Source organism: Rhopalosiphum maidis, chromosome 2, assembly GCF_003676215.2.
Source record: "Rhopalosiphum maidis isolate BTI-1 chromosome 2, ASM367621v3, whole genome shotgun sequence".
Classification (NCBI taxonomy): domain Eukaryota; kingdom Metazoa; phylum Arthropoda; class Insecta; order Hemiptera; family Aphididae; genus Rhopalosiphum; species Rhopalosiphum maidis.
The window spans coordinates 43461958-43480125 of record NC_040878.1 but is presented as its reverse complement, the minus strand read 5'-3'; the positions used below and the strand labels follow the sequence as shown (position 1 = coordinate 43480125).

Sequence of the window (18168 nt, the reverse complement as noted above, 5' to 3'; positions counted from 1 at the left end):
ATAATGATATGCCTTACTCGCTGTGATGCCATTTTACTTTGAAATTAAACAGTAATAAAAGTAAACATTTTGTTTATTTTAATAGTATGTTAATTGCGTTTAATACTCGTGTATTCTTTACAGTTATATAGAATAATATATCATTCAAGGAAACACATTTTTATTAGATACAATTCCAAAACTCGTTACAATAAATCACTTGTTTATTGATTCATTTTATGCACACAGTTTTACGACACATACGTTACAAAAAATATATATATCAAGGAATACAATGGATAAAGTAAAATTATATCCGACATTTTAATATTATAAATTAACAACAGAATCTTTTTAACTCTGATTTACAGTAGTCTCTGTTAAAGTGTGTACTGTGTATTTTATTATAATTTTACTGTTTTCTAAAAAAATATAAAATCAACCAAATGAAACAAACTTAAAATGTATCTATTTTTTTTTTTTTAATTTTAACTTTTGAAACTTATTAAATCTCGGTTGAAATTGTAATCGTGTTATATTCATCGCTGCGACTTCTTTCTGGAAATTCATACAAATAATACAAGCTATATTGTTTTCTCGACATATAATTGAATTAAAGTAATATGACTATTTAATAACACCTTCCTTAAAGTTTAACAAAATTATATTTAATTCATGACTAACATTTAAAATTATTTACAATTATATGCATAGCACTTGGAATAATTAAATAGAATAACGCGTAAAGCCTTAAAAAAATTGCCCAATACAATTTAATTTTTATAAGTTACATGTTCAAAAAGTTTCACACATTTCTACGTTACTTATAAATTTTAAAATATACAAGTTATTAATCTAAATTGAATCTGATTTCAAATATTTAATGACTATAAATAAGGTCTTGTTTTTTAAAAAATATTAGTATTTTTATAAAATATAATAAGTAGTTTATAATGAAGTGTAACTTGTTTTAGGTCAGAGTTTTTTTAAATTGTTATTAGAAATCTATTTCACTCGTCTAGTATTTAAATACTTATGATGTTATAATATTACTAATAATCACACGTTCGATATATGATTTGTATATAACATAATACTCCGAAAAATATTCTGATTTTAATTTTTAATACCTATACAAAATTAAAAATGCACGTTATCAAAAAGAAATAAAACGTCTTATTGAAATATTAATTAAGATGAAAATGGTAGAAAATATACTTTCAAAGATTAGATTTTTTTTATTGAGAGTGTATACACTGAAATAGATCATCCCGTGCACCACGCCAACACTATCTATTCGGTATGACATATATTATTATCTATGTATAATATTATCGTCTTCGTTATAGACTCACGAACAACATCGTGATGTTATATACATCTCACCACCTACCCACCCTCGACCATCCGTAATATGTGCAATTAATCCGTTGGTTGGTTAATGTTTCTCGTCCGTGCCACTTAACAGGTGTACGATTAATTTCGCCAACGGTATTCGTGCAATTCGTCGATTTGTAAATTCGATATCTAAACTCGTGCCATCGCTTTAGGGCATCGCCAACTGAGCCGGCGTAATATTTACGCTTGGTCATTTTTACCCTCCCCATTCAGTTAATATATCATAGGATATTTTTACCGCCGACAAAAATAACTTAATATATATTCATCGTGGGGGAGGGGTAAACCTTATCGAGGGTAATAGAACCCGAGGTGCAAAACCAGGTCGCGTGTCCGTAAACACGTCGGATAACTAAACGAAATAAACATAATATCGTCGTCGTCGTCGTCGTTATCGATACGTACGACGACGGTGGCGCACTGTAACGATGTCAACGAATGCGTGTGGTCCCACAGGTGTCGTTCGACGTGCTGTCGTGCACCGCGTCCATATTGAACCTGTGCATGATCAGCGTGGACCGGTACTACGCCATCACCAAGCCGCTCGAGTACGGCGTGAAGCGGACGCCACGCCGGATGTTGGTGTGCGTGTCGCTGGTGTGGCTGGGCGCGGCGTGCATTAGCCTGCCGCCGGTGCTCATACTGGGCAACGAGCACTCGACCGTGGACGGGGTGCCGCACTGCACCGTGTGCCAGAATTTCGGTTACCAGATATACGCGACATTGGGCTCGTTCTACATACCGCTGACCGTCATGATCACCGTGTACTACAAGATCTTCCGGGCCGCCCGCAAGATCGTGCTGGAGGAGCGGCGGGCACAGAGCCACCTGGAGAACAGCCACTGTTACCTGGAGATCAGCGTCAAGAACGGCGTTGGCCCGGTCGAGTCGAAAATCGCCGCCGCCGCGCCGGAACGCGGCCAACACGATCACCGGGCCAGCAGCAGCGCCAGCACTGTGACCACGGTAAGTGTCCGGACCGGACCATAAATAAACAACCATAATAATATTATATACCGCCGTCTTAAATATCGTTTTTTACTAACGTCGCTGTTGTTGTGGTTCGCGATCTAATAACGACTCGAGTGTTTCGCGAAAATAATTTCAAAACGTCTGTTTCACTTCTCCATCATCTGTAGTGCTACGTCCATTAACACCGCAGTCGGTATCGTATTTACGGGGAGATATATATATATATATATATATAATTTTCAGCCGTTTTATCGTAAAAACATGCACACATCGAGCAATATATATATTATCATTTCGAAGTCGTTTAGAGTTTTAAGATATTATAAGACGAAAATAAAAGACTATTCGGGATGTATAATATAATATTTTATCTCTCTCCCTTGGCTTATATTTATATGATAATGGTTGTTTTTTTTCATTTATCATCACTTTATCCGTTGGTAATAAAATACCGGGACGTTTGGCATCGACAACATTATAGTCACATCTCCTCCTCGAAGAAATCCTAAATACGCCACTGGCCACCGTTATTCATCTACAAAATTATTGAATGTGTTCAGCACACTGTTCACGTGTCGTCCGGTACCCACCTCTCTCCTCTTTATGCCGACTTTTATTCCGTATTATCGCGGTATCTCATCTTAATAGAAAGGTTATAAATACACGCGCAATATTAAAGTTTGATTTTTTCGTACGTGCTTACGTATTTTCCTTATCTTTTGTTAATTTCAATGTTCAGGCGTTTAATTGTAAAAGCATATACACATTGAGGAAAATACAAAAATTTGAAGTCGCTTAAAGTTTTAAAACAGAACGAAAATAAAAAAAACTATTCAGACTTTATGTGTCTAGACTATCGACATTTGTTTTGTTCAATGTCCTACTCCCGCCTTTCTCCCTTCATTCCCTTCTCCCTCAGCCGACTCTAAAAGCTTGTAACCGTATGGAAAATCGTTTTACTACAATTTCCATTTAAACTTGAAACCGATTAGTATATTATATTCCTTATAGTTTTAAAGTCGTAGAAAAATACTTGCACAGCTTCACTTATAACTATAAATCTAACATACAACCTTTGATTTTAAATAAAAACTTCAATACCCATAACATTAAATTTACTACTATTGTACTATAATATATTATACCTATTACACACGTGTAACCGTTCAGACATAATCATATTTAATAGATTATTCTCGATGGAAATTTTATATTTACTTCTTTAATGTACAATATTGTACAAAAATCTATAAATATAAAAAGTCATTGAATATTATGGACCATTATGGATATGTTAAATTTAAATTCAGTGATTCATTCAAAAGTCGGTTATAAGTGAAAATTGTCTATTGTCTATAAGTACAAAAAATTATAGTTTATTTATCTTTGTGCAATACGTCTTCAATTTTCTAATCTTCTACAATTAATATTGAAAAATATTTTTTTTGATTATTATTAATATTATTTAGTTCATTAAACATTTAAACATAATGTTTTTTCCACTATTTCAAACATTATTTTTAAATCATATCATCTGTATTTTCAATTATTACTATATATGTATCATCAACAGGTTGGTTAGGTAACCGTATCATATAATATACTGTCCGAATATTTATCTTTAAACTAATATTAAATTACATAATTATTTTTAAATCATTCAAGTTTTAACAATGAAAATAGCGAAACACCGCAGACTATAATGAGAATAATTAAAATCCATTACTTATTATTATATTATTAACCATAACTCAGCTATGTAATATAACAAGACTATGATATTATGAACTTATTACAAGTACCTATATTCTTATCTTATATATATAAATATTTTTAAATGAATCAATTTCATTAGAGTGTATAATTCAATTCGATAGTTTAAGTATTTTAAAAACTTTCAATGGTATAATTTATATTCCCATTGTGATTTGATTTTTTTTTTTTATATACAAATTTATTTTAAAGGTAAAATATGTATTTATACTGTGTTCATACACATTATTATCACAGATGACTGCAAGTAAAAATAATCTACGTTATACGAGAAACATTCAGGTATTTTCCGCTAAGACAATTTTGAATGTATTATAATATAAACGACGTTTTTCAATCGTGTGTTTACACAACAAGAATATTTTCTCAGCATTTCCGAGATGTAAACACAAATAAATACATATTTTTTGTCCTCTTTCAAACGACAAACATATAGGTGACAGCGGTGGTGTCCTTTGTAAACTAACTGCACGAGTGTTCTCTAGCGAATAAAACATAAAAAATATTATTAGAGTTGATATATTTTTTCTTCTTATTCCCATTATCCTCAACTACAGTAGTTCGCCATACTTTATACATACACACACAATACTCAAAGTTACATGCACGCACACCGATATATAAATATTGTATACTTGAAAATAACATAATACCATCGAGCACTATCATTTCTTCCGTGAACGTTGTAATAATGTATCGACCAACAGCAGCAGTTACAATGTATAAAACCAAAATGAAATAACTAAAACGATTAGATGTCCTCCCCTCTATAACTATATCACCGTACTTGAAATTAAATTCTGATTCTTTCGGTCAAAACAAAAAATTACTATCCACTGGATACGTATCCAGAAAGTGTGTATTAGGTAGGTATAGGCATAGAAATCCGTTATAATTTTCCAATATTTATTTTGTATTTTATTCGGTTATCGATCTGGACGGATGCGTCGTGGGCAAAGAATGAGTGTGCTTAGGTCGTTGTGACGTTGTTGTTGTGGTTATGGTTTCCGTTGCGGTTGTGGTTGTTATTGTTGTTGCACGCGAAGAGCCTCAATGAATACAGCTATTGACAGCCCTTAAAATTGATGAATGTTTCTTATGGCACAAATCCCTCACCCCCGACCGACCCATCCTCACTCCCTCACACCACCCGCAAAAGCATTTTTTCCCACCTTACCGCTGTTAAAACATCGGCGTGTACGACAGCGGCATAAAAGTCCTTCAACCCACAATATGGTTTTCGTGCGCCAAATAAGCTGCCCGACGTCCGCCTTCGATAGTCAGCACTCAGCACTACGGGCTTAAAAATTAAACTCACAGTACGTTTTCTGTTTACTCTTACTGCAAAATTTCTCACATTCGTTCTTAATGCCATTACGATATTTTCGCCATGAACTAAAATGTATTAGTTCGATGTATGTAACCAATCGAAATTCAACACTCATGTTTGTGTAATACATTTTTCTACTCAAATGATAATTTATTATACTATGCATGCCACATGAGATTTATAATATTCCTCTCGAAACCAAATGTAAAATGAACAAGTATCCATTAACGTATGATAATATAATATAATAGTTAACTTGTCAAATTATTCATGGAATTTATAATGTAAATCTATATTAGACTATATAACATACATCAAAATGATTAATAAAATACTCATCATACAACAAAAACTTAAATTAAATTTTTATCTTGAAGGATACTAGTTGTTTATCGCAGCTCCAATATTTATGTTTATATAAATATTTTATGAAAAAACAACATTCTAAAAACCTGTTTTATCTTGGTAAAAGTGAACAGTTATAATTGGGTTAAGATTATTTAACTTATATTATTAACTAATCATATTTTTTTTCTTTTATCGGAATTATCGGTAAAACGTTTTTAACATCATTAATTTCACTGTCTGTAATGCCTATTAACCTGATTTATTTTATTAAACGTTCTGAAAGTGTATAAATACGAAATTAAATAAAAACAGCACTAAAAATGTTGAATTTTAATTTTTTAAAAAACTACAAAATATTAATCCAGTTTAATACTTAGGTATACAATAATTAATTTTTGGATAATACATTATTTTTAAATGATTTAAAATTTAAAATTGTTCACAGGGAACTTTAAGAGGACGCTATACCCGCATGTGTTGTCTCTGTCTTATACACGCGTAACATAGTTAAAACTTGTTTTGCGCGGGACAATTTTACTCCACATATATGTATATCAAAACTATCAACATTTTAAATCGCATTTAAAAGAACTTTACCTGTGTCATAGTGTTTTAATTTTTTTGATAACATGAATGCAATCAAAGCTATCGGTTTGAGAACTTAAAGTTTTTTTCATTTAATTATTAAAAAATATTGGTTACCACTAACAAAAAAATTAAAACACTACAACACAGGTAAAGTTCTTCTCAATGCGATTTAAAATTTTAGTAATTTTGCTATAAATATCGAGGGAGTAAAATTGTTCCGCGCAAAACAGTTTTTAACTATGTTACGCGTGTATAAGACAGATACAACATATGCGGGTATAGCGTCCTCTTTATACTACACGAAAAATAAACAGTATAATATGTTAATAATTAATATGTTATGGAATATTCTAAATCAATAATTTTACTGAATTAATTTAAACAAGTTGTAAATTGTTTAATATGATATTTTAATTTGATTTTATGTGCTTTGCTTCCAATATTTTGATCAGCAATTTTCATTCCTATCAAAAATGTATCATTGTTTTCAACAAAATACGTAAATAACAATTAACTATTTTCCAATAAAATTAATTATACATTATCTAGGTAACAAATAATTTGAACTATTTAAACGCTTACTATCCCATAATAAGAACATTTATCAAAAACACACATACACATACACACACATATATATATATATATAATAGATATGTTTGATACTGCGAATGTCCGCAATTGGTGAATGCTGATAGTCACCAGATGAATGTCTACATATATACCTAATAAATTAGTAAATGTTGAAAAATTATAATAATATAGACATTTACTAGTAGATGTTGACATTGGATTTCGGTCAATGTTGACATACACATCAAAGTGTTGATAATGTTGACATAGGTACGTATATTTTGTACATATAATTATAGTACTATAGTTGAATATGTCTCATATTATAAAATAGAAACAACATATTAATTAAATCAATGAATAATTATTATTATGATTATTTTTCTATTCAAATAATTATTATTTTTAAAAAATAACGAGGAAAATAATTTAAATTATTATAACATGACAAACTATAAATTATAGTAAGGCAGCATTACGTGGATCAGGCACGTATACAAAAAAAAAAATCGGGAGGGGGAGGTTTACAAAATTTAGCAATACAAATTGTGCCGCAGCATAATAAAACAATTAGATTTTTTAGTATAAGATACTGTGTATTATAACACAATCGTGACTATTCCGTTATTCCTAAATTAGAACAAATACTATCGGCATTACCGAAATTCACCAATATCGTTGTGTAAATGAAGAAATTTACTAGTGAATGTTTATTAACAACACATATTTAATCAATATACCAAAATTCACCAATGACTTTGGTGTAGGACGACATTAATCTCGGTGACTATCAGCATTCACCAATTGCGGACGCTCACAGTAATAGATACATCACACACCACTGTATTGAAACTGAATAAATTTAAAAATAGGATTATTCAAATTATTATCATTCACGATCGGTGAAAAATAATAGCTTAATTAAATCAACATGTACTATGATAAATAATAATTTAATATATGTGCGTTGTGTGTCGTTAGCATCATCAGCGTAAGTCGTAAAAATACAATTTTTATTGATGAGTTTTGCGCATGGTAACGTATTTAAAGATGTCTTTTTTTCTCCTTTCTTGCATTTTATAAAAATCTGTCTGTATATTATATGTATATATACAGACAGTTAGATTTTTATTGGGTATTTATAATAAATACGTATATATATATGTATTTGCGTTTTGTATGTTTATCCCACATGGCCAACGATTACATTTTATGACAGATATTTATCGGTGCCGAGGAGTACAATAATAGCAATATTATTATGATTATAACAACGATGGCGAATGGCGATGGAAATGAAATGGCGTAGGTCCATTTTATTGTCAGTGACGGTGGCGTCTGATAAATACAGACCATTTGACTCATCCCGAAATAGGAAATTTTATTTACCTGAGCGTAAAATGGCCATTTCGTCAGATTTCCAACCCTTAGGTTCCCATTCTCCATTTTTGGCATAAAACGTTATTACTATATGCGAAAATAACTTGTGTGCCCTCCCGTGGTGGTAAAATATAACGACGTTTAGCTACTATTATAGTTATTGCCTTTGTGCCAGGCGTACACGCTCAAAAATAAAAACCATTTTTACAATCTTTTGATTTTTTTTACCCTTACTGAACTTGACAGTATACTTTCTGGTCTATGCTAAAACCCCTTAGTAAGAATAAATTTACCGAAATTTAAAAATTACTCACTAGTATGCCTTATTTCTTTTACAAAACCTTAAATAACATCTTTACTTACCGGATAAAATGCATTGCAATGATGCAGTATGCACACGTAACCCCTACTCTACGATACCAGGAAATATAAGATTTTTAAAGTGTTCTTTCAATTTTATATGAGTATCTACAATTCACCAGTTACCCACAGTTCATAATGATGGTATACAGAGCCATACACATTGATCACAATCAGGTTTCATGAGTGTAACCTATATATTGTCATTATGTCATAATGTTGACTGAAACATATATTTTTACTTTTAAAAATTAATTTTGTGTCATTGGGCTTAAGTGCATATGAAATGGTATAATGGTTGTATATCAGACGTGTCCAACCTACGGCCCGTGGGCCGAATCCAATCCATGGAAGCACTCCAACGAGACCGCGGAAATACCATAAAATGAAAAAATGTATAGGTTATATAAATATTAAAAAATAAATAATTTAAAAAAAGTTATTTTAATAAATTTTTAAGAATTTCAAAATACAAGTATCTTACAATAATTTTTAATTCAAATATAATTAATATAATATATATAATTTTATACTATGGAATATTTAATAGAAATAAATTAGTCTGATATATTTTTTGAAAATACGAACTAGCAGTTTCCAATGACGAAATAAAAGTGTGAACTTGCGTGGAAATATCCAGTGCCATAAACCCAAACGATAATTTAATGATACAAAGTATAAACTCAAATACAGATCATAAATTCTATAACTGAATAAAGATAGTATTTTATTTATAGTATTTATAAAAATGAACAAGAAAAGTATATGCGGCCTGCAGTGTAAATATAAATTTCGAATGTGGCCCGCAAGTTGAAAAAGGTTTGGCACATCTGTTGTAGATCATATGTAGGACAGGTCTATGTATCATACACTTGTACATTTGGTTTGCAATAGTTCCCACTCTTGTCTCTATATGTAATAATGATAGACGAGTATTTTTAGATTTACTTACATATAATACAAATCTTGTGGATAGTAAATAATAATTCTAAAATAAATTTTACTACAAAATATATTTTTACCTATTATGAATTAAATTAATTAAATTTAGAATTATTACTGATTAACAATTTATAATGATTAATGACCTATTATATACCTATAATTGTTATTATATATTGATTTATGGAGTTTCAATATTATATCGAAAACTAATATATATTATTATGTAAAATGTATATATAAATAAATAAATAAATCTCAAGTAGTTGATTGATGGTAAATATACAAACCTTCGTTGGATGATAAATATTTTCGTAAACCAATATAATAAAAATCTTTAGAAATATAATACATAGATACGGTAAAAGTTACCTTTAAATACATATTGTATTTATTGCATTGTATTTAGGGAATCAAGATAACGTAAACCTAATATTTTACACTAGTATTATTTTTCTGTATATTTACATGTACAACTTAAATGTTATTTAAATGTTATTTAATGGTTTTATTTTATTTCGGGCAGATAATTAGGAAATCATAATCAATTGTTCTTATACCAAATATGTAAGCTAATACTTTTTCGATGAGTAATCTTAAATAACATTATGTACATAACTGTACAATAAACAAAATATAATAGGTATATGAAATCTAAGACTGCCTATTTTAAGTTAAGGAAATTTGTATAAATTGGTTAATAATTATAGTAGCTATCTAGCAACTTCCATTAGAATGTATAGTAAAATGGTTAGGTATTTATTATGTACTTATATCTAACAAATAGTAAAATATTTATTAGAAAAAATAGTGTGATAATTAATTCATCAGGAAAAATATTTTATAAATATATTGTTAAAATAATACAAAATTATATACAAATTATAAATTTAAGTTCCTTTTAAAATTATAATTAGCTTAATAATAATATCTTAATAATATTAGCTTATTGTATGTATACTGTTTAAAATATAATTTCAGCAAAATATTTAACCGTTTGTAAAATTAATTTAAAAATTATAAAAAAATAAAACTGTATCTAATTAAACTATCATCGGTCTTTGACAATACATTATGTACTTTTTCCTGCAGGCTGCAAGTACCGATAAGTTCCGTTCGAAAAACTCAATTGAACATCACTGAAAACAAAAACAATACTGTCTACCTAACCATTCAGTAGAAATTGAAAAAGCTTTTAAGATGTTAAATAACGAAGTTTTCAGTGCGCTTTATAGATTGCGATAAATTTAAGATGTGATGCTGATGTAAAAATAAAATACCTCTCAAGATTCCGTCAATAATTTTTGAAAATATTTCACGTCTCATGTACGCCAACAAACCACATTTATTACAAACATATTGAATAAAATAAATTGTTTTATGTTTAATATTTATATATTAGTAGTTTATATTTTATATTGGTAATTCTTATTTTTATAGGTAAACTATTCAGTATAAATAATGACATACGAATCAATGTGATATAATTAAGACTGTTTTAACCTGATTATTACTTTTAGTTTAGACATATTTTATAGAGTAGCTTATTATATATATATATAAAAAGAAAAATCATCTCATTTAAACTATATTAAGTATAAGTGATTTGAGAACAGATTTTAATTTATTGTTAAGTCGATCTCAAATAGAGATACGAATTTGTTGTATGAATTTTTATCATTTCATTAGATCAATTGGCATATTGGAATTATAAAATAAATTAAAATTAGTGTGGTTATATAAAATATAAATATTATTATAATATACTTACCTAAATAATATAAATTATTACAAAAATAGCTCTTGCAAGACAAAAAATCATAATTTATTAAAACTAAAAATAAAGTAAATGGTTTTATACTATTTTTAATTACATATAATAGGTAATATATTTCAATTTTAACATTTCATTTAGGAACACTTTGGACAATAAAATATAAAAAGTTATATACTTACTTTTAGCTTAGTTCAAAAATTATATTTATATTATTAATCTTATTTATTTTACAAATAATAATAAAATAAAATATATAGATTACTTTATAAAATAAAATTTAATTTATATTTCTTTGAAAATGTATATTATCCATCTCTTTTCAAGTTTTATATCTTATGTAAGTTTACTTTTATAAACAATAATTATTGATGAATAGCTAAATTATGAATCAGATACACGAGTTAAATTTATTACGCGTATATTTTAAATTAAGAAAATAGGACTAGTACGTTAAATTTAATTAAAAAACCAGTCGTCGAATGATAAAATCAAAATACCTGATTTCAAAAAAAAAAAAAAAATATATATTAATATTCAACTCTTTAGGCATTAATTAAATTTAAAAGAACTATTAATAATCATTTTAAAATAAATTGTCTATAAATTTAATATGTAGTAAAATTACTTCGAAAGCTCATATAAGAGATCATTTATCATGCATATTTTTATATGCAAAAATGCATCTTGTATAAATATCAAATAGTAGAAAATATTTTTCATACACTTTCATCACCTATTATTTCTTCTCATTACTCTATGTTGCGATGATTAAGTGTATTATCAGTATATTTTAAAACAATAGTATGTTATTTTTTATTTAATTAAACTGTAAAAAATGTATTTATATTATTAGTTTTAATTGTCACACACATATTTCGAACCATTTTCCAAATAGGTTATAAATTAAGTTGATTACAAGTTTTAACTCACTTATTTAAGTATATTATAATGCGATAAATTGTATTAATAAAATTAGGTATGTATATATTCTAGTATTTAAGTCTTAAATGTGAAAATATTAAGATTAATTAAATATTGTGGTACCTAATGAAACTTTCTCTGTCTAATTAATTCACAAATTAGGTTCGTATAAACTTCGAATTAGTTTATTTTGAATTCAAATTAATCAGGAATAGCTTACGTCTGGATTTAGAACCACACGTTACCTCGAATACAGTGAACCACATTGCCAATTTCGTTATATTAATGAATTTAGTGTTTTAACCATGTACCTATAAATTATAATATAAGATTTAAATTATGATATATATATATAATATTTGAATTGTTCTAAATTAAAGGCAAATGTGTAATATTTCACGGTTTAAGAAAACATTTTTTAATTGAAAAGATTATATTTTTATGAAGCTTTATGTATACATATAATTATAATTTATAGATTCTGTAAACTAGTCAGAAATTATAATAGGAATTAATAAATCGTCACAGTGTGCACGTTGTTTAGGTATTAGATCTAGTCTAATCCTTTTATGATTGATTTTAATTCATTAGCAGCTTACATATATGGATGTATTACAAGATTAACAAGAATCATTGTATTTGAATTAAATCGAATATTCGACAGGCACACTATTGATATTTTAATTTGTTTAAATTTCGGTTACAATAACAATTAACAAATAAAAAGGCTCTTGCAATTGTAATACTTTTTTATGTTGAACTAATAACACTGAACAATTAATTTTTAAAATTAGAAACATAATACTACTATATTATACATAGATAATGAAATGTATAAGACAAATTATACATAGAAACATTATTCAATAGTTATTCAATATATTATTATTAGTCGATAATTTTAATGAGCAATTATTTATTAAGATATAAATGAAGTAACACTTAATGTATAATTATATTTTATTGTTTATTTTTAAAGCTTATAAAGTTTTAAATACTTTTTTAAAATTATTATTATTATACTCAAATGTTGATAAATTAAAATTGAGTATTTATTTAATCAGCATTCAGTTTATAGGTACTGTATACCCGTGTAAGCAAATTATATATATATATATATGAATTTATGATATATTATATACAATGTATATAATAGGATGTTCCTAATTAGTATTACGAACATGATGGAGATAAGATACACACCCGCGGTTCATATCTAATCCCTTTCCACAATTTTTGCAACAAGATATTTGGAACATGCAATTTAATTATAAATATATATTTACCTACATAGTAACAACATCACGACATCTATAATATCTGTACACATATTTGATATTATTATCATATTCCGTATAAAGTATACGTTGACCATAAACAACCAGATTAAGAGCGCTTTGATTTATGTTGCTAGTATAAATATTAATGGAATTATCCAATTTGGTAACGAATATATATAATATAGTAGGAACCGAATAGAATGGTATATTTAGCGGATTAAGTTGGGACATATCACACTGACATCACTATAAGAATATATTTAAATAATTATTAATGGTTTTGCTGTTCATAGTGGTTAGTTTATTATGTAAAATATGATACTCAAATTACACGTTTTGTGTTGAAAATAAATACAATAGAGAAAAAACATAACACAACCGATAAAATATAAATATATAGTGTCCCGCAAAGATTTACTCATTACACTATATCTCCTAAAATAATCGAGATATCATAGTTCTGTTTTATATATATAATATACTTAAGACTCGAAGAGAGTATTTTATATTTTAATTTAATTTAATGTTTTGGTAAAAAAGTTAAGAAAAATAATTTTTATTTAAATTTTTAAAAAAAAAAAAAAATCAAAGAACCATTTTGTATAGTTTATTTTTCTGAAGACTTTGACGTTTCAACATTTTATTTTCATTAACATCATAATTTTTAATATTTTTTCCAGTTTCGAGAAAAATTGTGAATTTTTAATACCATATTATAAGTGTCAGTATTGTCAAACATGTGGTCCATGGGCTCGTGCCGTCTAATAATACAAATATATTCTCAAAACTAAAAAAAGTATTTAAAATTACGATTCTAATAATGACAATAAATTCTATAAAATGGCTATCTTCAAAATTATATTTTTAACTTTTTAATGAAAACATCAAATTAAATTAAAATATGATAGACTTGCAGTCCTTATCACTATGAGTTTTAAGAATAAACATAATTATGATATCTCCATTATTTCAAGAGATACTGTAATTGGTAAATCCTCACGAGAAATTCTGTATATTTAAAGTTTATTATTTTTAAATATTATAACTTTTGATATTATTAAACATAAGTAAATAATAAAGATAGTCTAATTTAATTAAAAATAAATCACTCTATATATATGTTTATTGGGTACAACGTGTAGATAATTAAATTAAACTTAAATAATAATCAAAACAGCGAAAGATAAATTAAAACAACTATAATAACAATTAATGACATTGGATCTACGTTAATTTTTCATTTTACTTCTTTTATATGCAACAAACAAAGGTTAATTAAGAATAATCGATATTTTCAATAGGAACAAATCAATTACGTTTATGAGCTTCCGTCTTGTATGTTGGACGGGGCGTCATGAATCGTTTTTATAAAAATTGCTCAATGAAGTATAAAGTCGGGATGAAATTCCAAAAGCTTTTGACGACCGATGATTAATTGATTGACATGGAGGGTAGGCCACAACGGGATAAATAATAATACTATTTTGTTCCGGTATAGATATTTATATTTTATAACAGTATAATGTATATACTTTACCACATACAATATATATACACACAAGCCTTATACGAATATTTAATAATTTGTTATGCCTTTTTATTACTTATACAGTCGAATTCTACTCTTTCACCCGTTAAAACATACTACAAATTGTGTTATAATTTATCGTTTCAAAAGCCAAAATATTTTAGTATATAGTTTCATATATTACATATTTTACATGGCTTCAATACAACTTGTTTATCGTGCATACATAGGTATAACATTTATTAAATGTTTGGTTTTTAATTTAATTTACATAAATTACAAAAATCATAATACAACCTTTAAATATTATTATATTTTAAGTTTTTCACTACCCAAAATGAGTCTTCTATCCCAACAGTATCAATTCCCGTTAGTCACGACTTTCATTGTCATAATTATGATTTACGAATTCCATTGTTCTTTTGATACAAATAATATTTTTAGTATAATTTCTTAGTTGTCTCAATGTACATGCATTATAATACAATCAACAATTAATTATTAAAATTTTGTATAAGGTATTATTTTACATATTTTATCTACTGTATACTATTTTACATTGTTATAAAGAACTTTTCAGTTATTACTGTATCATGTAAATTTGAACGTTTGAATGTTGTGAATATTATGATTAGACAATGACATTATTATACCACCAATCATAAACAGTAAATAATATTCCATGGAGTAGGTATAATACAGGTATATAGAAACAGCCATGGAAATGTATATTATCGTAGTATATAATATATTTCTTAAATTATTTACTATGTAAATATTTGTATATATAATTACTAACATAAACTATTATAGTCGATAAAGTATTTAGTCGAACAAAAATTCAATTTTCTCAGGCAGTCATGCATCTGAATACAATTTGAAATTTTAATGGTTAAATATGGCACCATAGTAAACTTCTTAAACGAAAATAATAACTATAATGAAATATCAACGTTTAAAATAATAACTCGTTTTTATTTTATTCAATGCAAGTTTTTTGTTTTAATTTATAACTAAAGTTACATATTATGTTAGCCAGGATTTTATTTTGAGAAGAGGTCCTAATACATTTTGAATGCAATTTTTATTTGTATTTTTGTATATGATTGATTTACAAAACCTTTTATTTTTAATAACTGTAATAGAATGGTATCTAATTATTTTTAACTAATATCTAATAGGTTTACAGGATCACACTGCTGACTATAATTATAACACTATAAAATTAATTTTCTGTTTTGTTATTTTTTGTCCATTGCATCCAATAATTCACCTACAAAGTAGACAATTTCTAATGTACAGACAGAAGAACAAGTACATTATGTGCATTACCAGTTTTATTACGAAGTAATGTTTTTAAGTGTTTCAATGTTAAAAAGGAACGATCTACTGTTATGTAAAAAGTGGTGGAGTTATTTAAATTTTCAAAAAAAATTTATGTTTAAGTGAAAATTCCAATCACATACATCCAAAATATCAATAATTTCAGTAGCGTATCATATTTTTATGATATAAATAAAATTATGCTATTTTTATTTCTACAGTTTAGTTGACCAAAACATGATCACTGTCATTTTTCTTTAATCATGAATTTATTCAAATTTAAATTTTTTTTTAATTTTCAAATGTATATATAAATACCATATTTTCAATTTTTTTTTTTGATTTTTTTTTTTTTACCACGTAAGGAGTGTTTTTTTGAAAATACTTACTTCTAATTTTTAAATTAAATCTTCCCTTATCTACTTAAATTTTTTAACATTTAACTTTTCTGAAAATATTGACGAATCAACATCAAAATTCGTACGTACATTCAACATATTTTTAAGTTATTTATTTTTTATAACTTTGTGTAATCATTATAGCAGGTATAATAATTAATAAATCCAATATTAAAACTTCTATTTTATATTTTTGTAAAATCAGTTTTAAGGAGTAAAGACTGTCATCCGTAGCTTAAATATTTAATAACTCGTTCGAATATTCAATTAGGTAAATTGACATTTTTAAAATATATATATCTACTAAATAATTTACAGTAATACAAGAGGGAAGAATTATTTTTTGAGAAGTTTATATCGTCACAGAATACTGTTTGAGTAACATAGTTAAAGCATTTCAAGGGATTGAAAATATGGTATTTAAGTATATATTTAAAAATTCTGAAAATCAGTTTTTGATTCATTATTAAAGGAAAGTATGGAGATGGTCGTGTTTGATGAACCATCCTGTATATTATATATTTTCTTTGCTCATTTGATCATTGCTGTCCTTTTTTCATATTGTCATCATATTGATTTCTTCTTGGTGCCATATGGGAGAGCTATATACACGTTTATTGTACTAAAGTCTGTAATATAATGTAACATATATTTTTTTATGCTCCACCCTACGTGTGTAGGTTAATTTATTTGCAAGAAGGAAGCGTAAAGTATCATAAAATCGTTGACGTTAATATTTTATGACCGTCTGCAATTTTTCCTGGCCCCGTCGTTTGGTGTAGTAATTATTGAAATTTAACACAAATATTCAGCCAATATGAAACAATATTCAGATATGCAATTTTTAATAGAAAGTTTTTTTTTTAAAGAACATATTGAAAAGCTGTTATAATATATGGAATATATTATTATTTACATCGCTAGTACCAGTAGTAACTTAAATGAATACTTAAAATCAACTATGCATGTTTTAAGACTTAACTACGGAGAAAAACTTCAACACATTTTATATATATATATATAATGTTCAGACGACAACACATGTCTACATTAAAATATTCATAAACGTTTTCGATGACAAAGATGACATATTTAATATTAATATAAAGATACAAGTACTCGTATCAGTATAATAATATGGAAATTATTATGTGTAAAAAAATATTTTAAAAAAACTTTTCAGCACTTAATTTAATTGCAATCAAATCATACTAAGTCATTTGCGTTATCTCATAAATAATTTTGATTTTATTTAAAAACTGTATAATAAGTACAGCTGATAATATCTATTATTCTAC

At 26.8% G+C, this 18168-nt stretch overlaps 1 protein-coding gene across 5 annotated transcripts in view; it reads left to right on the top strand.

Moving 5' to 3' along the window:
• The window catches only part of LOC113553659 (5-hydroxytryptamine receptor 1-like), a 208993-nt gene that overhangs the window by 145451 nt on the left and 45374 nt on the right, over positions 1–18168 (top strand). For all 5 annotated transcript variants that reach the window (XM_026957116.1, XM_026957115.1, XM_026957114.1 and 2 more), the window contains one exon: positions 1834–2343. In XM_026957116.1, coding sequence (XP_026812917.1) covers positions 1834–2343 — 510 coding nt within the window. The remainder of the gene's footprint in view (positions 1–1833; positions 2344–18168) is intronic.